We start from the raw sequence: 23,871 nt of genomic DNA on the forward strand, positions 1-23,871 counted from the left end.
GCTGGAAATTCATTTAATATAAATTAAAGACAGCAGACAGGAAACTCTGAATTGTAATACGCCTTGCATGTACACAGTATTTCTTTGTCAATTTTTGAGAAAACATATTATGGATTTGTAAATGTGCACATACATTCCAGAAGCTGATTCTGCAATATACAATAATATGAATGTCTGGCAGGCTAAATGGACAGTCAATCCCCTGATACCTCCTTACCTTTAGCCTTTGTTTCTAATCCATCAAAGAGCTGTCAGTTGTACGTTTTATGTAGGGACGCTTAAGAGTATAAAGAACTTGTGGCATATATGAGCGTGTATGATGTTTTCATTTACACTAGGTACAAATATAAATAAGCATCAAAGATGACTAATTCTGGCTTTCTCACATCTTCCCTATCATTAACCTTTGTACTGATCATTTTGTTTAGCTGATTTGGTATAATTACTACTTGATTTTACAGAGAAATAAACAGGTACAGATTTAACCCAGTAATTACCACCACTGCACTGATACAACATTATTTGGTGCCTATCACTATTGGTATTTGCAAGCCTCAAATATTTGTCAGGTGGATCTGTTCCAATTTTACTTTTAGAAAGATTAGAGTCTACATGAAAAGTACAGTGCTATGCTTTAATCTTTCACTGAATGTTGATTCACAATATTCTTGTTTTTAAGTTTGTGCAACATTCTTACATATTTTGGGAACATGTTTTTATAATTATTGGCAGTATTCAGCCAGATGTTTTGTTTTTATTTTGTTATATGTAAATTGAAGGTTACAGTAAATAGCTTACTCCACGTAGGCATTCTTAGCCAATGTGTTTTCTGCAGCACTATAATACCACCTCAAATATGTTATTTTCCATTATCCTAAAAAATAAAGAATAATTCAAGGTGATTTTATCAATGTTCATTTTTTGGCAGTTCCCTTGTAATTCGTGCTCTTCTAAAATTGAGCTTTTGAAAAATAACATGTATTTACCATGCAGAACTGTTTGTGGTTTTTCCAAAAGAGCAGAGCAGTGCCGAAAAAAACGAGGCTCAGCAGCTTTGAGTGGGTGAATGGTTGATTTATAACCAGAAAAGGTAGCTAGAAAGTACAATTTTCTACCTAGCTGCAAACAATAATTCATAATGATGTAGCATCCAGATAAAAGACCTTTTGCTGTGTAGGGCCCGGTGCAAAATGATCTTGATAAATGTAAGTCTAGTGCAGGTAACTACTTTACAACAAACCATTAAGATTAGTTGGCTCTTTTTCGAAGATAACAGCTACCATACCCCTCTTCGTTGTAATAATATCTGGGCACAGATAAATGCCAGAGCAATCGGCAGAGGTGTTTATCTTGTGAGGTTTTCAAATGCTGACTCAAGTCAGTTGTGAACAGTTTTGCACTTGTCTAATATCTTCACAATACAAGGCTTTTTGTTGGTTGATTTATATAGTGCAGAGAGAGAGAGAGAGAGAGAGAGAGAGAGAGAGAGAGAGAGATTATAAAGTTAGTACCTGCTTTCACCTAGTTAATACTGATATGTAGATTAGATATCAGAAAGTGTTTACATTCTTATATTGTTGGTGTGCATGACCATTGTAATGGATCTCCTTCATTCAGGAGTGTGCTCCTTTGAGATGTATTTATTTCGTTTTATGAACTATTAGCCAATGTGTAATATGCTTTCGCACTGCGCATCCATAAAAACAAATAGTTAAATCTATTTATTTAATCTTTACTCACAACGCAAAAGAGCTAGTGGAGAACAGACAGTTCAGCAGTAAGTGTATCTATACTCTGTGATACATACTCAAAAATCATAACAAAATTTAAATAATTTGGTTCTACAGAATGTTTGGATCTGATTGTTTTCACAAATATTCAACAAAGAACAACAGAAAGTAAGTCTTGGTACACAAATGCATACTGTAAATAAAACCTTAATAGATGTATGCACAAAATACACATTGCAGCACTGTGTTGACCATTATCTGTACTGCAATTGTTCTATATAATAACTACCTACCAGTTTACAAAGTCATATTATATAGTACATATACCACTGGTGAAATAAAATACATAACGATTGTGTTGTGTGTTTAAAAATGTGCTGATACCTTGTCACTTACAGTATGGTGGTAAGTTTCTCATTTGTGTTGCTTTTCTATTACAGAAACACAGGATTACCAGCAACGCGTCCAGTCTATAAAGAAGCTTGTGTCTCAGCTCCCGAAGCCTAATCATGACACAATGAAAGTTCTTTTCAGACATCTTCAAAAGTAAGTTTCATGTATTGCTGTAGTGAATGTATTACTAATATAGAGAAACATATTTCAATTCTATACAAGGTATTGGGGAAAGCAATTTGTATCGAAACCCAGACCCAAACTCACCTCCTTCTGTACTGTTCCAAGCACAGAAATATTTTGTTATATATTGAATTGATCTTTCAGAAGATACAGAACATAACAAACAAACAATGTTCCAAATCACAATATTCAATAAATAAAACAACTGTGTCAAAATATCTTCAGTTAAGCTCAGGGACACAGTGACAGTGGTCATCATTTCAGGCTATATGACTGCTAGCAGTTTGTGCAAGACCTAGTGTAGATTAAACTTGTCCATTTTGCAAGACATGAGTTCAGGTTTTTTTCTTTTTTCCTTATCTTGTGAACTTGCACTTGTATTCTCTTAACTTCTTAAGACCTATACATATTGTTGTTTCCGTTAACCTTAGGACTGGCAGGCTTTAGTACATACTCTTTAACAACACTCATGCATCATAACGTAATGGTATGTCAAACCAAAGAGCATAATCTGTGTTGCACTGATGTATTTGTATACATTTTTATCTGGACATCGTCAGATTATAAAAACTAATTAACTCATGTCTTATAACTGACAGTCGAGAAATGTTTGGTTATACAGAAACATAACATTTTGTAAGTACTAGTAAGTATTAATGTTATAAGTCCAAGAAACTAAAAATAAATACACTATTTAGGTACTGCTTTAACAATGTATGTGCTAAACAAAATCAATTTATAATATTATACTATGTACAGTGTCACTGGGAAAATGCTTAGTTGTTTGTATGTTGCTTTATTGCTGCAGTCCACTGATCAATTAGGAGGACTGAAAATCAATGGGTGACCACTGTTACAATTACCAAGTCAATCATCTCTTTTCACTCAACAAACATAAGCTCCAAATTTGCCAAGATATCTGTCTGGTATCAACCTTGTGTCTTTGAATGGTTGTCCAACCCATACGGAACAAAAATATATTTTTACTATATAATAAGAAATGTATGATACTTATATTTTCCCAACATCATTCTTGAATATAATTAAAATATATCAAGATATTTTATAAATTTTTAATACACCAAAATTGGCCCGTTTTCTAAATCTGAAAAATATATAAAATATCTGAAAAGAGATATATGGTAAATATATGTTTTATGTATATATGTTAAATATATCATTCGTGTTTTAAAATATAAAGTAAATATATATTTCTGTTCAAAAGTTTGTAATAATTTCTGTTGTTTTTCATCTTTTTTGTGCAGTTGCGCTTTATGTAATATGTGTGCATATTAACTAATTTCTGTTCAAATAATTATTCAGATAATCATTTTCAATAGAAACTATAAGCTTTTAACATTTTCAATAGTTAAATTGGACACAAAGCAGATGTACTATACTCCTGTTCCTCAACACTACTTAATACCACTTGATTGGAATTATATGTAATATCTCTTGCTTGGCTAAACTAAAAATCATGAAAGATGTAATCCGATCCATTTTAGGTTTTACACACTTGCAGTATAATAAAACTAATTCTAAAAGCCAGTCAGTGGTCTATTAATGGCTGATGTTTCCAAGCAATGCTAATAGACCCCAGATATGTCCAGACTGTCATCTAACTCACCCATTGTAAATGGCAGTTAGTACTTGATGTCTTCAGACTGTGGTTGTAGTTTTATCAAAAAGAACCCCAAAGTTACTTAATAGTCTAGGCAGAATTTTCTAAAAAGGGCCTAGAAATCAATGCAAGAGGCAAATCATGTAACAAGCTGGCAACAGGTGTTTTGGGGGTAATCTCTGTTGCCAAGCCAGATTTTGGGCCTGAAGCTCAAAATTCAAAATGGCCACCAAGATGGCCACCAAATAAATAAACTTTGATTTCTCTGGTTCTAGATCAGCTAGAGTTAAAATGTCAAAACTTTTTATAGGGTTATTGTTGTCTAGTCATTCAATGGAATATGTTTTGTAAGTGTAGGAATGTCCACAATTTAAATTTACAAAATGGTAACAAAATATTGGGAAGGAAAATGAAAGAATGTATGACAAATTTAATACATTTTAACATTTATTTTTCTAAACAAGAAACTTTTTATGGGGTTATTGAGGTCAAACTAAATAATGGTGCATGTTTTGAAACTGTAGCGATGTCCAAAAAATCAGTAGCAGATCAACTTAAACAAAATTTTGCAGTCTTGACTATAGACCAATCACTGTATTGTAAGCTGTTGGAGTTGAAATGGTCCACACCAGGATTTCAGGAAAGCATAATGCTGAAAATGGGTGGTCTCCATCTGGCTATGAACTACCTGAAGACAATCGGTCAGCAGATGGCAGGATGTGGTCTGGCTGAAACTTGGATTGAAAGTGGAGTGTTGGCTGAAGGCTCAGTGTTTCAAGTAATGGAAGGAAAAACTTACGCTAAAGGTATGAGGATCCATAAGTGCCATATCAGGCACTGTGGCATATCCTGCTCCCACATTTCCTCTCTTACATTGGCCAGCAGGACCAGGAGCTTGTGCAACATCTCTCAAATACTTCTGAAAACACTGAGGCATTGCTTTCTTTGCTTACTACAGGCAATACCCAGCACTACATTAGTGAGTTTGTGCACATTGAGATTCAAGAGAATGTGAACTTTGCATTCTGGTGGAGCTACATGGAGATGATTTGTATACTGCTCATGTTCACGCAGGCAATTAGTAATGGCTAGTGGGATCTTTATCTCTACGCTCTTTCAGAGATGGTGCCAGGAACGACCACACAAACTACTTGAAGTCACTTACAATTTTCATTGCTGAAATGAACCAGCTCCAAGCAGAAGTCAAAGCAGCTTTTCATAAAGGTCAATTTGTCGTCAAGAGGTTGCTGCAGAAGTTTAACCAAGTGGATGCAGACCACACCCAAGAGTGGATTGTTGGCACAGGCAAGGACTCTGGTGGCATTGTTGGTATCACAAATGAAACCTCAGCCTTGCAGCGATGGGCCCTTTCCTACCACTGGAGGACTGACATCACACAGAAAATGCTTGCAATGTTTGGTCTTTATCCTTCCCCTGTGGGTCACACTGAACTGTCTGCCAGTCGCTGCAAGCGAGATAGAGAGGATGAGGAAGCTGTTCTTTGTATACTAACAATGTTCAACGTGTTCACATGGGATGCCAGCCCTGGGACGCTACAAAATGTTGCCACCAAAGACCTTGCTACTGAGAAAATTCAAACATCACTTTGTAATGCCAGAAGACTTGGACAGGAACAGGTCATGAAGTTTGTGCGAAATGAAGATGGAAAGCCTGCAGTGATTTATCACCAAAAGTTGATAATAATGCTCCGACTTTCAGTGACCTGTATAATGTGAAGATGTCAAAGACGTCAACAGAGAAGGTAATCAAGGCTGACAGAGGTGTATTACAGAGGCTCATCACAGCTTATGAGGCTGGGAGGCCAGTTGATCTTCCGTTCATCTTGAAGCATGAACTTCTCCCGGTGCCTCTTGCATTGGCTGAAATGAAAGGTGAATTCAGAGGTGGAGATAAAACTACATTTGGCGACCTCACTGACAGTTTGAAATAAGAACAAAAAACAGCTGGCAATCTAGTAGAAAGAGACAGCTAAATCACAGCTAAAAGACAGTGTCTTCTCAGAACCAATCTTAGTTAGCGTCTTAAAGTCTGTTCCCTTTGCACATTTATTCATTTTGCCTTATTGAAGCAAAAATAATAATAAAAAAGACTGGCATGTATGACAGCATGGTATTGGGATATGTATATAGGAAAAACTCCAGAACTGTGGGCGCCACACCCACACCTACTGATGTGGTCCAACTTTTTTTTTTCTTTTTCTCTTCAGAGGCACCTAATTAAGAAACCCTGACTCATTTACATTGATTCGTTTGATCTAAATTACACTCCAAACCGCACCAAATTAGGATCATCTGTGAATGTGAAATGTTTTTTTCCCTGCGTCTAGCAGCATAAAACCAGCTCTGGAGGGCACATGCTCAAGTGATGAGAAGGATTATAGTTTTTAAAGTTCTCCTGAGACCTACTTTTTCCACTGACAGTGCAGAGAAAGTCTTGGACAATTATCTCTGGATACGTTTATTATTATGTTTCTTTTTTTTTAATAACTAGATAGATGTTCACTGTGATTTCTAAGTAGAAGTAACACCTAGTTCAACATTTAGGTGACATTCTGAAATCTTCTGGATGTATAAATTAAACGTACTGTGGCATATTTTTTATTTTTTTTATTTTTTTAAATAAACATACATTTCAATAGTGTTTTTCTCCTTTTTGGTAAAACAAATAATTCAATTCAACATGGAGATTCGCAATCTTTCTTTTGGAGCAAAATGTTACCTTTTTAATCAAAATAATTTCCACAAGCTTGAGCTCTGTTGGCTGTCATGTCAGAAAAGGAGACCTTTTAGACCTCAAAGACTATATTTTCATAATTATTCTGTGCATTTTAATTTCTTCATAAAGCACAGACAGCATAAATTGTTTTCCTTTTGTGACCACAAGATAACCTTCTAAAGTTAGTAGCTAACAACAATAATTGTATGTATCAGTTATGAATGTATAATATGTATTATTCCTTCAGTCAGTACAAAATTAATTCGCTTTTCACCATCTTTTTGTACACAGTCACAAAAAAAAATATGATTTGGCAAAGATTAGAATGAGGAAAATCTGAATTAGGGCGTGTGTGTGATCTGACAAAAGTATTGTGACAGTTTTTTGGAATTCCTTTGTTCACTGCACAGAAAAAATGGTATGAAAGTTTACACTTGAGGGGCTCTATTTTTACCCTGGCTTAGATACCAGACACAGTAAAAGTCTTCGCTCTTTATTGTGGGCTGGCAATGTGCTTTATGGAGCCAGTATTCTTTTTTTTCTGATCTGCATAGCCTGGATTCAATAAGCAGTTGTATATCCGTATTGCGATGATGTGGTCAAGGAAACCAGATTTTTTTTAACTGTACCTTCACATCCCCATGTACTATTTATTCCACTCCCGTGGGTGTATTGGGAGTGGTGTTTTTTGTAGTTTTGTAGTTTTTTTTTTTTTTTTTTTTTTTAGTAGAATTCACCACATTGACTTAAACAATGGGTTTTTGTCATCCACAGTGGCACACATGAGGTTAGTGAAGGTATCATGCTCAGAATTAATACGATAAATGCTCTATGGGGAACACTTTCATTTTTGTTCTTGTACTTAAGTCCTTCACACACATTGTTGTATTCATAGCCAGTTTAGTTTCGGAGACCTCCAATAGGTTTATACCATCTAAGCATTTTGACAGGGAATTACATTTCTGAATTGAATATCCATCAAGCACAATGATGCCAAAAAACAAGTTAAGTTGTGATTGGACAGAAGACCAGAACAGTTTTGCAAAGAACCTCCAATCTCTAGTCATAAGACAAATAAAACATAAATCTTGCCCTTTTGTTTCACAAATGCACATCAGGGATGTTGTGATTCAGAGCCCTGGTATTTTGATCCTTTTTATCGGGAGGCGATGAGAATGGATACCACTCTAGCCAGTGTGTGGGGCTGCAAAGTCTTCTGGCTCCTTCCTCAAGGCTAAGCTTGGTAAAAAAAATAAATAAATAAATAAAAAATGTATAAATAAATAATAACTAGTTGGCTCTATCCAGTTTTGCAGAAAAGGGACATCAAGAACAGGATAATTAAAGTAATTTTAAAAATCATTAAAATCATTTTCTAAAGCCTCTCTTCTGATCTAGTTTGAAAAAAAGGAGAATATTTGCTTATCAGTCTTTTTTAATTACATATTTATTTTAAGTAAAGTGATTGATTATTCTGTATTTGTCAGGAAAGTTTGATCAGCATTGTGCTCCATTTGGTATTTGCTCTGAAAATGTAACTCATAATGGGAAGAAATTGAATTAGGTAACAATATCTGATAACTCAGTTATGTTTTTTTGATTATTATTTTATCCCTGTAATTGGGAATTTTTTTTTATTTATTTTTTTTATTTTCTATTATTATTACTATAATGTAAGTATCTTAAAATTTATGAAGCTGTGATATTAAACAATATGCTTTGATACACTGTATAAAATATGCTATTGTACTACAATTTAGAATCATATTAAAAAGTTATTATATAAGGGCTGAGCATGTTTGGGTTTGGTGTGCTGCCATGGAAATATCCATCCTACCCTAAGCTGTATGTGTCCATGTTGTTCTTTACATGGCTACCATGAAGCTCAGAACATTCATGGTAGCCAGAGGCAGTGCAAACAGTGACAGAGATGTACCATGAAAATGTGTGTGTCAATGTGCCCCCCTCAGTTTATTAACTGGCCTTCAGATCAAGGAGCCTTAATCCTGACCCTAATAAAGAGAGCCTAGGGGGAAGTAGCATTGAGCACCAACTCCTATATCCTGTTGTTCCCTGTTCAAAATTAGATGCTAATTAATTACCATTGGCATCTTTAGCAATGCATGTCAGCTTCTATTTGGGATATCAATTTCTTATCTGATCAAACTGAATGCACTTAGGCTACCACTGTGTATCCAGTTTTTTTGTTTTGTTTTATGGAATATATATATATATATATATATATATATATATATATATATATATATATATATATATATATATATATATACCGTTGTAGTCAAAAGTTTACATACCCCAATGGAAATGTATAATTTCTAGAAATTTCTCTAAAACAAATAATTATTATTATTTATTTATTTAGCAGACACCTTTATCCAAGGCGACTTACAGAGACTAGGGTGCGCGAACTATGCATCAGCTGCAGGGTCACTTACAATTACATCTCACCCGAAAGACGGAGCACAAGGAGGTTAAGTGACTTGCTCAGGGTCACGCAATGAGTCAGTGGCTGAGGTGGGATTTGAACCAGGGATCTCCTGGTTACAAGCCTGTTTCTTTAACCATTGGACCACACAGCCTCATCGTCCTTTTGTGGATGAGGAAAAAAAGTTACAAGAAATAGATGTCTACAATTATTTATTTCAGCTTTTTTTTTTTTTTTTGCAAAACTCGTATTGTCTACAAAATGGTAGAAATTTCAATATGATAATGCAGAACCTAATTTTAGAAAATGCTGGCTTGTAGGTGAACATTCTTAGAGAGTATAAAAGGGTTAGGCATAGGATGATTGCTGTCATTACCAATAAGTCAATTTGGAAAAAAGTAAAGAGCTATCTGAAGACCTTAGGCAGAAAATGATTTATTGTATTAAAGCTGGAGAAGGGTAGATCAAGATTTCCAAGCATTTGAGTATCCCAATTACAACTATTGTTTCTATTATCAAGAAGTACAAGACTCATGGTACTGTCACAACGCTCCTTCATTCTGGAAGAAAGGCTCTTTCACTAAGAACAAGTAGAAGAATTGTGAGGAAGGTTAATAACAATCTGAGATTGACTGCCAAAGATATTCAAATTGAATTGGCTGCAAGTGGGACTGGGGTTTCCATTTCAACCATAGGTCGAGTATTGCATGATGAAGGTCTCAATGATCGCAGGCCAAGGAAAAAGCCACTCTTAGGAAAATGTCACAAGGATAATTGCTTAAAGTTTGCAAAATGGCATTTGAATGATGGATATGAGTTCTGGTCAAAGGTTTTGTGGAGTGATGAAACACAACTCAAGCTATTTGGTCAAGCTGATAGTCGTTACATTTGGAAAAAGTCTGGTGAGACGTACAAAGAAAAGAACACCATACCTACTGTCAAGCATGGAAGTGGTAATATCCTTCTATGGAGCTAAAAGATATTGGCCAATTATCTGAAACGCTCCACTACAAAACTTGTTTTAAAGTGCAACTGGACATTCCAACACGACAACGAACTAAAGCACACATCAAAATCTACTTCAGAATGATTAAAGAAGAATAAAATCAAGGTTCTGGAATGGCCTAGTCAAAGTCCCAATCTAAATCCAAAAATGTTTGGTATGAGTTGAAGAAGGCTGTGCATGTTAAAGAATGGTCAAAAATCACTAAAGAATCATGCCAAAAGCTCACTGACAAATATCCCAATCATTTAAAAGAGGTTATTATTGCTAAAGGTGCCTCAACTAGCTATTCATTTCATTTTTCTTGGTATGAATACTTCTGAATTAGCATTTTTGGAGTTTTGCAAAAAAAATTGCTGAAATAAATAATTGTAGACATCTATTTATTGTTTTTTTTTTAATCCACAAAAGCAAAACTTTTGCTACAAAAGATTTTTCCTATAATTATTTGTTTTTGAGAAATTATAAATTTCCATTGGGGTATGTAAACTCTTGACTACTATATATATATATATATATATATATATATATATATATATATATATATATATATATATATATAGTATGAGAGTGTGTTAAAATGAGATTGTGTTTGATTAACATCTAGTCAGTGCAGTGGTTAAGGCCTATGTTTTAAATCTGTGCTCCTTTTGTTAACATGGCTGTATAAATAAATGACTTAAAGTTATTGGACTCGCAGATCATTCCAGGGTTGTGTGCTGCAGGGATTTAATGCATAATGTCTTAGTTAAGCATTAATCAGTTTGTAACTAGCACTATGGCAATTGATGTTGCATTCAAATTAACACTCCATTGCTTCTGTTCTTCCAAGCTATAAGTGGTAGAGCAAAAGCAACCTTCTTAAAGGTGGGTGACATTGACCGCACTTCCACAGGAGAAAATGAAAGGAAGCCATACAAGCTATCTTGGAAACTATTATATCTCCCAGCAGTCTTTATAAATATGCAGGGTGATTAGAAAGTAAGTTTACCACATCAATGCACCATATCATTGATGTGGTAAACTTACTTTCTAATCAACCTATATATATATATATATATATATATATATATATATATATATATATATATATATATATATATATATATATATATAATGTTAATTAAAACTACAGATTTAAAGATAGAAGTAAAAATGATTTCACAATGTATAGAACACCATTACATCATGTAAGAATAAATCATGGATTTGAATATAAACAATAACAAGTAGTTGTCATGCCATCAAAAACCTATAAATACCTCCAATGTTTTGATTGAAACACAGGCACCCTTGAGAAAGATATGTACAACATATCGAAATGTTGGGCAGCTGGCTCTTTGACCTTATATATATATATATATATATATATATATATATATATATATATATATATATATATATATATATATATATATATATATATATACTGTATATAGCTTTCATGCTGCTCTTTATTAATTAATTTTATTCTATTTTGTATAAGAAACATACTAATTTTACGTTAATATTTATATGTTATATACTAATAATTACGGTAACATCCTCCCTCGACCCCTTTTTGTATCTTATTATGTAAGCCGATGTTTAATTGTACTCATTTACTGCAACTTGCAAAACTAGGTGAAGTGAAGTAAAAATGAGACATCCATTCAATTTTTTCTCGAGATTAAGCATTTTAGCTTAGAGCTGTGTATTTACTTTGTGCCGCCCGTGTGACTTGTTGATACTATAATTGCTATTGTCAATGCTGATTAATGAACATTCATTAATAAACATCCTGTTATTAAGTTTCCACCTGCAACTGATGATCTTGCCTGGAATCAATTAACCTTTGTTATTGCGATATATCCCACAAAGGCATTTTGGCATAGGTCAGATTGAGCAAGCAATTTGAGTGTTTAATTTTGCCATATTGAGGTTGTTACCTTTCTGTTTTCTTCCACTTTTTTGTGGGCATAGTGCCTAAAGACATTTGTTCAATGGAAGTATTTCAACCTCAACCATCTCTAGCTAGGTATATATACTGACCTTCTCTTAACCCCCTTTAAAGCAGTTTTTGTACTATTGTGCAAGTTTATTATTATTATTATTATTATTATTATTATTATTATTATTATTATTATTATTATTATTTATCCTGTTAGTGATTATATCTGTCAGGAGGCACACTAGATGTTCATAAATGCAAAATACTGATTTCAAAGTTGAAATGAATATAATTGTCTACAGTTACTACAATTTTAATTTGAGGAAAAATGTTGTGTATGATATATGATATTGTTTGAAATAGAAGTTCCTCTGCCAATGTTCATGAAGTACTGTGGGTATTCCAAGAATCAAAGAAGAGTGCATCATGTATTTTCTTGTAGTATAGTACCATGTATGGAAAAGAAAGTGTGTTTAACCCTAAATCAACAATGGGAATTGTGGAATTACTTTCCTTATCTCAAGCTGTGCGTCTGCCTAGGCATGCTGCGTAAATGAATGCAGGCAAGATAGTATCCAAAATAAGCACTGGCAAAAATGGTAATAATACTGTTGAACAAAAGATCTTTAAACACATGTTGGGTTCGAGTAGATCTGTGTTAAGCACAAAGATCAGACATTTTACATTTTATTCAAAAATGTTCTTTCTATTTTTGTAAACAGGTGGGGTTAAATAGCATATTATATTTGAATATATTTGATTAAAAAACTATTTCAATTAGGACACTGACCAGAATGCACTGTTCCTTGTTCACATATTTTCTATGACTTGTCTAAAGCTTGCAGGGTCATCGTTAAAAGCAATTCACTTTGCATTCTTGGGTTTTGGGATGTTATGCTTGAGTAAATAGCAAGCATAATTGTGCTTTAAAGAATTAACTAGACTTTCTAGAATGTTGGTTGCAAAACTTGAGACTTTGAAACCTAACACTAAAAAGCAAATTAAAAAAGAAACAGCTTGATGGATTGCTTTACAGCAAAGGAACAGGTTTCTTATTAAACAACAGGTCTATGTAGAGAATGAAAAAAAATGTATACACACGATTTCTGAAGGTGTTCATGCAGTTTTTTATAGTAACAATAACTGTCAATGATGAAACAGACATATAGAACCAGCACAACATCACCTATGTTAGCATTTACATTTCTCTATTGACAGGCACCATGTGCCACTTGAGGTACTATTTGGTTGCAACCAATTACACAATGACTCATTAGAACAGCATGATTTTGACCTTTTCATAAATATGTTGACACCAAGGTAAGGTCAATGTCAGAATCCTGGATGTCACAAAATGGCATACCTCAATGTGCATGTTATTCTTCTGCATTAGAAGCATCTGATGATGCTCTCTCTGTTAATTTCAAGTGAATTCCATGCAAACAATTTAGCTCTAATATGTCCCAGATAGACTAACATGTTTTAGTGAATTACAGACATGCACCATGTGAAAACCATAAGAAATAGTTAGTGTCACCTATACCAATCTGCAATTTTTTACTCAGTTCAATGTGTGTATGTTGGAGTACATTTTGTAGTTACTTTGAAAGACTAGCAAGGCTCTATTCATAATGACTAAACACACATTAGGTTACACTTGCCTACCTTGAGATATCAGTCTTTTACAAAGACTACTCCTGTAACCTTTTGATATAGATCTCTTCTAGTATATAACTTGCACCTTAGCATAAAATGTATAAAAAGTGCATGTTATGTATAACAAATAGTACACTATTTGGCAGAAAAAGCCAAGCCAAAAAATTATTTCTACTTACCAACTTTTGACAAAGCCTTTTAGACACTGAAAAATCTTAGTTGTAATACGGGTTAGTTTAGACCAAGTAGACAATTAGAATTAACTAACATCATCCAAGAGGACCCATATTTGTCAAATTATCATATGTTTAATTGCCTCATATCATAGATAATACCATATTGTAAACCTAAATTGAAACCATAGGGCATATTCACACACTTTATTGATTATAATTATGCACTCTCAAGCTTGTGACCTTGAAACATCTCTTAGACCCGTGGTTCCTAACCTGTGGTCCGCGAATAAACTCCAGGAGGTCCGCACACAACTTCCAAAATTCGGTTACGCAGTTCTAAGCAACACATTCTTTATTACTGATAATAATGGAATGAATGAACTATTATTTTATTTATACATATTTATTTTGAGAAAATACCGGTCATCGAGAGTAGTGTCCATTATTGCTTATAAAGACCCTGATCATAAACATGTAATATGTCTTGTATATGTATACTCAACAGTAGTTGCACACTTAAGTTGTACCTTCTTTCCTTTGCTGTCTTTCACAATGAAATCCCTATGGTCACGGGCACATTCTTCTGGGGTTTTTGTCTGGAGGCATTTTTGTACATTTTGCCACAATTCTGTTTTAAATCCTCTGTATCTTAACTGTAATACAGCTTGAAATCCCGCTAACAAGCCTCCATCCTGATTGTAATCTCGTTTTAAATCTTGCAAGCGGAGTCTCCAATAGAAATGTAGGAATGTGCTGTCATTCACTAGTTGGGGCGAGTTTAAAGTATTGAGAACAAATCAATGATAGATGCAAGTCAGGAAGGCGGGACATTGCCCAGCAGCACTGGGAAATGTATTTATTATTATTTTTGTAGTAGGTTTTATTTTTTAATGGGAATAGGGTAAAGTCAACGTGACTTGATTAACCATTTCCACAGTTTTTCCGGTGTTTTCCGGTGTTTATTGGCTGTCCACCGATTTCATTTTTTTTGTACCGGGGGGTGTTTTATCGAGTTTTATCGGTTAAAACCAAAAAACAGAAGCCCTAATTATGTCATTCCAATCACACAGGTGAAAACAAATATGTCTTGTAATTTGCTCAAACATCAATATGTTTCAATAAAACGGAATACATGATAATAAAACAAAATAGGAATACCATCTTGAAAAAAAATCCCTAAAAGCTTATATGGTTTCTGAAGTACTTTGTAATGTTCCCCAGAGTGTTCTGAGAAAACTGATGCCAATTTCAAGATGCTACTGTACAAAATTGATTTTTTAGTGAATTTTTATAGGAACAGAGTCAACTACAGCAACAAAAAAAATGATCCTGGGGGAGCATCCCACTGAAAGGTTTAACCACGTTATATATATATATATATAATAAGATATGCATGTAGTCTGCATTGTTCCCGTTTATCTGTTTTCTTTTATTACGGATGTGCAGTAGTTATGGCGACTCAGCGAGTGCAATACATTGTGTTAGAAATAGATAGATTAATTTGCTACACGAGGTAATGGTTGTGGGGACCAGCACTGGTATTTACATTTACTGGATCCGAGGACGACACAAGCCCAAGTGCATTATTTGTCAGGAGGTTCTGTCAAACAAAACTCTTAATCCTGCAAAATTGTAATGCCCTACAAAGCATTCAGAATGTGAAAAAAACCTTTTTTTAAACAAAAGAAATAGGAACTTTACCATCAGCAACTTTCAAAACATAAAATGACAAAATTCCTTGATGAATTGGTAGCAAAGATTCAAGCCTAAGAATCTTATTGAGTTAGGTACATTATATAAATACTTTACTTTCTACATGTACTTGCACATATACACATACAAATTAGTTTAAAAATGCTGTTGTTAAAGATGTGTGACAAGCGGTCCGTGGGAAAAACACCAAGGTGGTCCCTACATTGAAAAAGGTTGGGAACCACTGTCTTAGATGATCAGGGGTGATCTAAGCCAAAAGTTTAAAGCTCAAATTTGCTTTATTTCTAAGGACATTAAAGCTACTGTTAATACTTAAAGGTGAGAACCAACTCCACATATTGTGTGCATATTAAAATGCTTGTGAATAAGATACTAGCACAGTGCAAATAGCACCGAACGATCTCAGTTACATTTTTGTTAGCTAATTTTTGGTACAACACTCTGTAGCCTACAGCTGGTACAAAATCTTTCTGTTTGCTGACCAGCACTAATTCAAATCATCATACTACTACAATTCTGGCTGCACTGCACTGGTTGCCTGTCTAGTAAAGAATTGATTATTCTCACCTATAAAGCCCTGAAGGGCTTTGTTTATGAATTTGTATCACTTTACATCACAGCTTCTACTTAGAAGCTACTGTGTGCCAGCCTACTTAATGCTCAGTTCAACCCAGATCCCACAGGGACAGTGCGTTCAGCTGCTAAACAGTCAAACTGAAGAAGTCTCTGCCTAGGGATATCATATATTCTGTATCTATTCAAATTTTCAAATCAAAGCTTAAAACTTATTTTATGCCTTGGCTTACAGTAAGGTTTCTCTTGGTCCCTGTACTGTGCCCTAGCAGTGTGGAACATGAAAGGCTGCTTTATAAGTTAAAATTGTATTGTACTGTAAATTAAAGTCAGAGTTCTCTGGCAACTTTTGAGCTTTTGAAAGCTCACAGTGCTCTCTTTTCTGAAATGTATGGTTTTAATTGTCCAGATGATGAAAAATGGATTTACTAATGACACAGTTATACAGTGATGTTATTGTGTATAAGCATTCATTGCCTATTACATATGAACTACCTTGATCAAAGGTCACTATGCACATTTTTTATGAGATGAGAGAACAACAATACAAAAATATCAGCCTAAAGTTGTTCCGTGCCTTAGTTCTACATACTTAACATCATAAATCAGTAGATGGAAACCTAAGAATAGGTGGAATAGTGGAATTTAATAGCACTGAGGATACGATGCCTGAATCCCTACAACTAGAAGTACCTTTGGGGTTAAACTCGATTGCTTGGTTATCAACAAGGACTGTTTTTTAATGAAGTATAGAACACAAGAGACAGAAACATTAAGAAGCACCACCTGTTAATAAATGTTGACAGCTTTCTGCTCAGACCCCCAACCTCATTAAAGGCTCTTTTAAAGCATGCACAATTAATAATTCTCAAAAACCACTCTCGTTAGATTCTATTAAGAAATACAATTTTAATCAAACCTGTGGTGATAAATTGCAGATTGCTTGTAAAGGTGAGTTGGAGTCATTTTACATCGAAGCATTTCTAAATGGGATGTGTTTTTTTTAACTATAAGCTTGTATAGCTTGTGATTTGTTTTCAGTTTGCTCACAAACTTAATTCTGGAATTATTTGATTATTTAATTCTGGAATTAATGCTTTACATTTTTTTTTTATATCATTTCAGTATATCCCATTGGGGCATTTTGGTGGATCTGTCTTTTGTAACAAGCCAGGCCCCCAGCCACTGCCAACAAATCTACAGAGTTTCCATTTTAGCCTGCCTCCAATGTCAAGTTACAGAGAAGCAGCTACACAATTCAGACTAGGACAAGAGCACTGAATTATGTTTTTTTATTGTACATACCGGTACTATAGGTTTGGTTAATCTACAGTCACAATTTAAAATGCTTTGTTTAATAAATCTACAACAAATATACTAGCACAAGCCAATTCCCTATCTTTCTTGAAAATGTGTAGACAATATAGTACAGATTACACATACTGTATGCTGTATTGCGACACCTGTTATGTGTATTACATACGTGTATAAATGTAGTTCACATAGAACATCACCAAAGTCATTCCTGCACCAAAACAAAGTCAGAAGTACTAAGGCCTAAATATTTTGTATACAATTATTGACAACAGTAGAAGGTTAAGTAAAAACTGATCTTATTTTCAGACTGTTTAAACAACATCTTTGTCTTTGCCTTGACAACTTGGACTAAAGCCTCTTACCACAACCTTCAATTGTGTTCCAGTTTTGTCTGTAATGGTTCTGAGGCGGCATGCTGGCTTCTCTGAGTAAGTCCCCATGTATTGACAGCAGGAGTCACTGAGCAAAGCCTCACTCGGGCAGAACATTTTTTAAGCATTCCTTTTTCCTCTTCGTTTTACAAAACCTATGTCAACTATGTTAAAGATAACGTGAAATACCACTGCAAGCCTCTTAAGTCACAATAAAGGGAAGAATCTGGCTTCTCTTTTATGAACCTCATCATTAGTAGCAGTTGTTCTAGTCGTAGTGGTAGTTGTCATAGTAGTAAATGTTTACATAATCTATAGGAGTTTGTTATTTATCATTTCACACAAAGCTGTAAGATAATAAGACTGCCTCTATTTAATAGAAACAAACTTCTTCACCGACTTCGCATTATAACAGCTGAGAAAGCCAACCATCAAAATCAGCATATCGGTTTACCCGATTTAAATTCCAGTTTCTGGACTATTATTCTTCAAATCAGCTGTTAACAAAAGGAAGCCTGGTTTATCTGTCAGTAGCACCAGGGAGTCTTAAGAAAATCTGTTAACAATCGATGGTTGCTTTTCTTACTGATAGTTACATGTGTCATCAATCGTGGATAATGTGCTTCCTAATAACAATAGTTGTGAGGGCTTTTTTTATTAGCAATTAGTTACTGTGAAATAAATAAAACAGTTTTTTTTATAGTGAACAATTACAATTGCGGTATTCATATAAACTTTTTATATGGTTCTCTTGTATATTGAACTCCTGCAAACGGTTGCCAGAGCTGGGAGGTATAGTTGGTATTTTTTATTCGAGGCTTTAGGGCTAAGGCAAAGACACATTTATTTTACCTTTCAGATTCTGAGGCTTAAAGCATTGCCTTATTATTATTAATACAATTCTGTAGCTTCATGTATTGTTTAATTATATTGCATTGGTGTTGGCCCCATCCTCCCTTATTAAACTTTAGTAAAACAACCAACGTTATTTAGAGAATCAGAATCAGGTAATTTATGGAGAATCATTTCAATGTGTCTTTACTTAAATATATATATGGATGTATGGAGGAGCCTGTCCATGGTGACCCATATGCTACACTCACATTTTTACTGCATACTGCAAATGTCCTGGCTTTTTTTTTATACCAATAGCTCTAATTTTGTATTTACATCCATGGCAGGGGATTTATGTTACAAACAAACACACTTCTCAGTGTTAGCTGAGCCTAGTTTACCATGAACATTATTAACATGTTATGAGTCAGTATTGATTATCAGATGTTGCCATATATTTAAGCAATAACTGGAAAGTGTATTAAGCATTCAAGGAGATAACCGTCTTCTGAGTGAATAAGCATTGAAACCATATTATGTTAGAGTGTTCACTCTGCACCCTCTATTTCTTTATTTTAATTTGATTCCTCATATACAGACAGAAGAAGTAGTTAAAAACTTATCTGATTATTATAATTTTTTTATAGAGCTGGATTTTCACCGGTAGTTGCATCTTTGTGGGTGCTGCCTTGATTGTTTTTCAGAAAAATACAAAGTATTTCATAGACTTGAAAACTAAAAATAGACCTGCATACTTATGGAACCCCCTGTAAAAACGTAATCCTGTAGAAATGTGAAAATGAAAGCCTTGCTGTATACTGCAATGGTAGATGGATTTTACTCTGTGGTTGCCTTGTTTGTTTGTTTGTTTGTTTGTTTGTTTGTTTTTTGGGTACAATCACATACATGTAAGTTGAATCCTCATTGATAATTGCATGTAACTGCCTATTTTTATTATTTTCAAGGTGCACCTCAGCTATGTATTCTCCATTTAAGTGAAATGTATATATGGTATTATTTGTTCTCTTTGTGAAACACATTTAAAAACATATAAATATGTCCAGATCTCGTCATTTTAACACACCGCATATATTTGTAAATGTGCAGGATAGTGGAAAATGAAAGAAATTTAAAACATTGAAGTGGATTGCTACTGATCCACCATCGTGTATTGTAAAGATTGACATACATGTTCACCTTTAAATATATTTTTTTGACCTTTGCCCAACTGCTGTATTATTCAATCAGCACCAGACGTCTCCAACAAACAGCAAACCTAAACTCTCTCTTGCATCTTAGAGATCAATTACAATTTCCGGTAGTATGTTCTTTCAGATTTTTCTTTTGCAATTTCAGCCGCAAACCTTATTTGTCATGTAATATAATTACTCTGGTATTGAAAGTTATCTGCCTGCTCTGGTTATTTTGACTGAAATAAGTCTGAAATGAGATGAGCTAGCCCAGGGGGTGCCAGGTGTATGCTATAGAAATCTGCTCTCCTCCCAATACCTATTCCATTGGGCCACATACAATATACTGTTCAGTGCAGTATGTATGTGTGCAGTCTATCACTGTTGAATTTAATGATTACAGTACAGGGTGAATACTGTACTCAATTCCATCCTCATCATGCTGGTGCTAATCAATACGTGTATATCCCTACCAAAATACAGAACTAGAAAACCTCATAGGATCTGTTGGTGAAATCATTAGTGGGATAATTAGATTACCGATACTGTATAGGAATTGAATTGGTAGAATGGGTAGAGCATAATAGCAAAAGTAACCATTGGAAATTGCTTTAGTTATCATAAGATCCTGATTAAAAGTGAAAAGCCTCCTATTAATCTTCTACCCAAATAGACAGTAAGCAATACCTTCCTTTGTTTATAATATTTATAAAAATATTGGTCTTAAAGGTTCCAAATATTCTTTTAATTATTGTCACTTGTCCATAAATACCACATGGAACATTTTAAACATGCAACAACAGCTTATTGTTATTTTTATACCAAAAAAAAAAACATCTGGATTCTTTCAGGTTTGTTTGCAACAAAAGCTTAGTGTTCTCCTTATAAACATTTTGTTGGAATGTTATGGTTTAATATTTGAAGTTTATTTTCCCTCTTTTAGTAATATATATGCTACCCACACTTTTTTGAGATATAAAAGGTGTTACAAAATGCATACAGATGTTACAGCCTGTACAAATCACACATGATCTATATCTGTGTATACATTCCTAAAATCCTACTTTTCAGTTAAAGAAACTACTGTCATCCAAGCAACAAGTAAGTGTTTACAAAATCTAAGGCAAATTTAAAACATTTCTATTCTGTTTATCTCTTCTATGCACAGAAAGGCAATGTCAGGGTAAGGCAACTCTAACCCAAATCATAAGTACTGTACTAAGTTCACTGTAACTATACAGCTATAGGATATAAAACATATAACAGCCTCCAACATGAACCAAATTTTGGTTATACATTTTGTGTGCCTCTTTTAGCTACTGAATTCAACAGCTTGCTTTATGTTTGTGTCTTTTGTCAGTTTTTAATATTGTTTAGTAGTGGGCTAAGATCCATGTCCAAGTAACTGTGATCTTCATCCAAATTCTGGAAAGGGCTAAACGGTTAACTCAAGTCATTTTAAATTTGCATTCACAGATTTCTCAACGTTCCCTTCAAAACAAAATATGTCTGGTATGCATAAGTGTTTTACTGTAGAGTGCAATTCGTTTTCTGTTTTACAAATTCAATTTTTTTCTCCCCACACTTACAATCTGCATGATTAGAATCTATCTGTAATTTGGATTACAGATCCATTCGTGTTTTGATGCATGTCATCATATACATGTAGATGTAGATTTTTTTATATATATTAGTATCAGTTAAACCCTAATAGTGCTTTTTTAATATATATATATATATTTATTTATTTACTTTTCTTTTAAACAGGATCATTGTCAAGGCATCGGAGAATCTCATGTCCACCCAAGGTATAAGCATTGTGTTTGGACCCACTCTCCTGTGGCCTCAGTTCGATACTGGAAACATGGCTGTGCATATGGTATACCAGAACCAGATAGTCGAACTGATATTAACAGAATATTCTGAGATCTTTGGACCCACAGATGAGTGACAATCTGACTTCAGGAAACAGCATTGCATCAGTTTTGTTAAACAACAACAAAAACAAATACACTTTTTGATTTTGATTTGATCACCCATTCCAATAGTTTGTCAATTTTAATAAATGACCAGTATTGGATCGTGTTTATAAAGCTGTATATAATCTGTTCATTCACAAAACTATAAATGGCTTTTGCTCTACATTCATTTCTTAACCGCTGAATGGTATATAGGATGCATTCTCTCAATTCTACACCAAGAACGCCATTCACAGCTACTTGGGTAAAGGATAATTGTGACTTTTAAAATGATTTGTAATTTGGAAGCCTGCTCACCAATGGCAATTACATCTACTAGTTTCCAGTGTTGTTAGATTTGTGCATTTATGCTTAAGTTGGCTGCTACTGTATATGCCTGTGATTAACTTTACCAGGGTATGACATGCTTTTGAGCGTTTGCTGCAGAATTGCTAATCAAATGCAAAATGATAGTTTCTTACAGTTTATAAAGTACATTTTTATTTCAAACATATTACAGTACTAGGAAGTAAAAAGGCTTGTCATCACACTTAATGAAATAAATGGATATGAACTGATGATCAAGTCCTTGATTCGTAAAAGGACAATTAATTCTTGTTTATCAAGAAAATAATAATTCGTTTCCCAGAAAAAAAACATTTTTTAAATTACATATCCAATACTATGAATGAATATGCATGGCCTGTAACCACCGTGAATAGCCTACAGTACAGTGTAAGTTTGTTTTCTCTCTTCCAGGAATCATTAGTAAAACACAATGACCCAGTTAAGTTACAATCCCATGAAAAGGTGAATTTCGTAACTGTTAAGATGTCTGCATTTAGAGATCGAGGCAGTGGTTCAGGCAAGGAAGGTCTTTTACACCAGTCCCAGTGGGTTGAAATGTCCCATTTTAAAACTAACCACTTCAAATCACACTGAACCAAACCAATTCTTAGGGACGCTGAGTCATAATAGGTCAGAGTTGAGCCACTGTGCATTACTAATGCAGATGAAACCCAGAATAAGAGTAACAAACTGCCATATAAACTTTGCCAACATATTTTTGGCACTATTTACAGACCACTGTTTTTAGATATGCAAATACAGATGCACTAGATAGCCATAATTCACAATATACAATGATATGCATAATCCACTGCCTCATAGTTTGATAAAATGCCAATGCAATAGACTCTTCTTGCACCTGAATCCATTTATGAATACAGTTGAGCAATTTGTATCAATTGTTAGCTAACAAAGGTCTATGAATATAGCCTGCCACATTAGAGTGCTTTATTTTAATGTATTAGACTAGAAATCCAACCCCCTAAGAGCTGGCATAGCTATAAATGGAATTTAAATGTTACTGTTGCAATAAAATATACCTCCATGTGTATAAGTGTGTTTATTTTTCAATAAAAATTATAACAAACATATTTTTTTGTCATTGATCACTCACTGTTTAACATTTAATGTCCATTGGTGACCAATAATAAATTCTGTACCACTATAGCTAAAATACACTAGTTTCTGTCTTGTATATACAACTATTTGTATTGTGTAGAATAGAGCTTTCTTAGACTGTCCCTCATCTCCCTGATAATTACTGAGTTGAATCATACAGCTGTTTTTCTTTAAAACAGCAAAAATGTATACAACACAGTGAGAAAGAGCAGATACAATCTGTATTATAACACATTACACATTCTAAATACATAGCTTCAATGTTATTTTACCAGGATTCTTGGAAACCTTCTTAATAACGTATTCAGTCCAGTCTTTGCGTACTATATTGGTCGCATACACATAAACATAGCATATTTGTTTATACTTGTACAAAAAAATTCCAGAAAAGGATTGCCAACAACCTGGCTGTAAATGCTTTTCCGGGCTTTATAGAATATGTGTGCTTTGTTTTTCCCAAGCATATTATACAATAACTGATTTAACTGTCATATTTTTTTTTCTACTGTACGGTTACATGTACATTAGACTATATGATGAACTTTAAAGTTGTAAATGCATCTTATCCAAATAA

The 23,871-nt window shown here is 34.0% G+C and overlaps 1 protein-coding gene across 1 annotated transcript in view; it reads left to right on the forward strand.

Annotated features, from left to right (window-relative positions):
• LOC117403637 (rho GTPase-activating protein 15-like) overlaps positions 1 to 23,269 on the forward strand; it is a 161,292-nt gene extending 138,023 nt beyond the window's left edge. The window contains exons 14-15 of the mRNA XM_034005889.3: positions 2,171 to 2,276; positions 21,640 to 23,269. Coding sequence (XP_033861780.2) covers positions 2,171 to 2,276; positions 21,640 to 21,823 — 290 coding nt within the window. The 3' untranslated portion in view covers positions 21,824 to 23,269. The remainder of the gene's footprint in view (positions 1 to 2,170; positions 2,277 to 21,639) is intronic.
• Positions 23,270 to 23,871: the final 602 nt, after the last annotated feature.

This window comes from Acipenser ruthenus, chromosome 10, assembly GCF_902713425.1.
Source record: "Acipenser ruthenus chromosome 10, fAciRut3.2 maternal haplotype, whole genome shotgun sequence".
NCBI lineage: Eukaryota > Metazoa > Chordata > Actinopteri > Acipenseriformes > Acipenseridae > Acipenser > Acipenser ruthenus.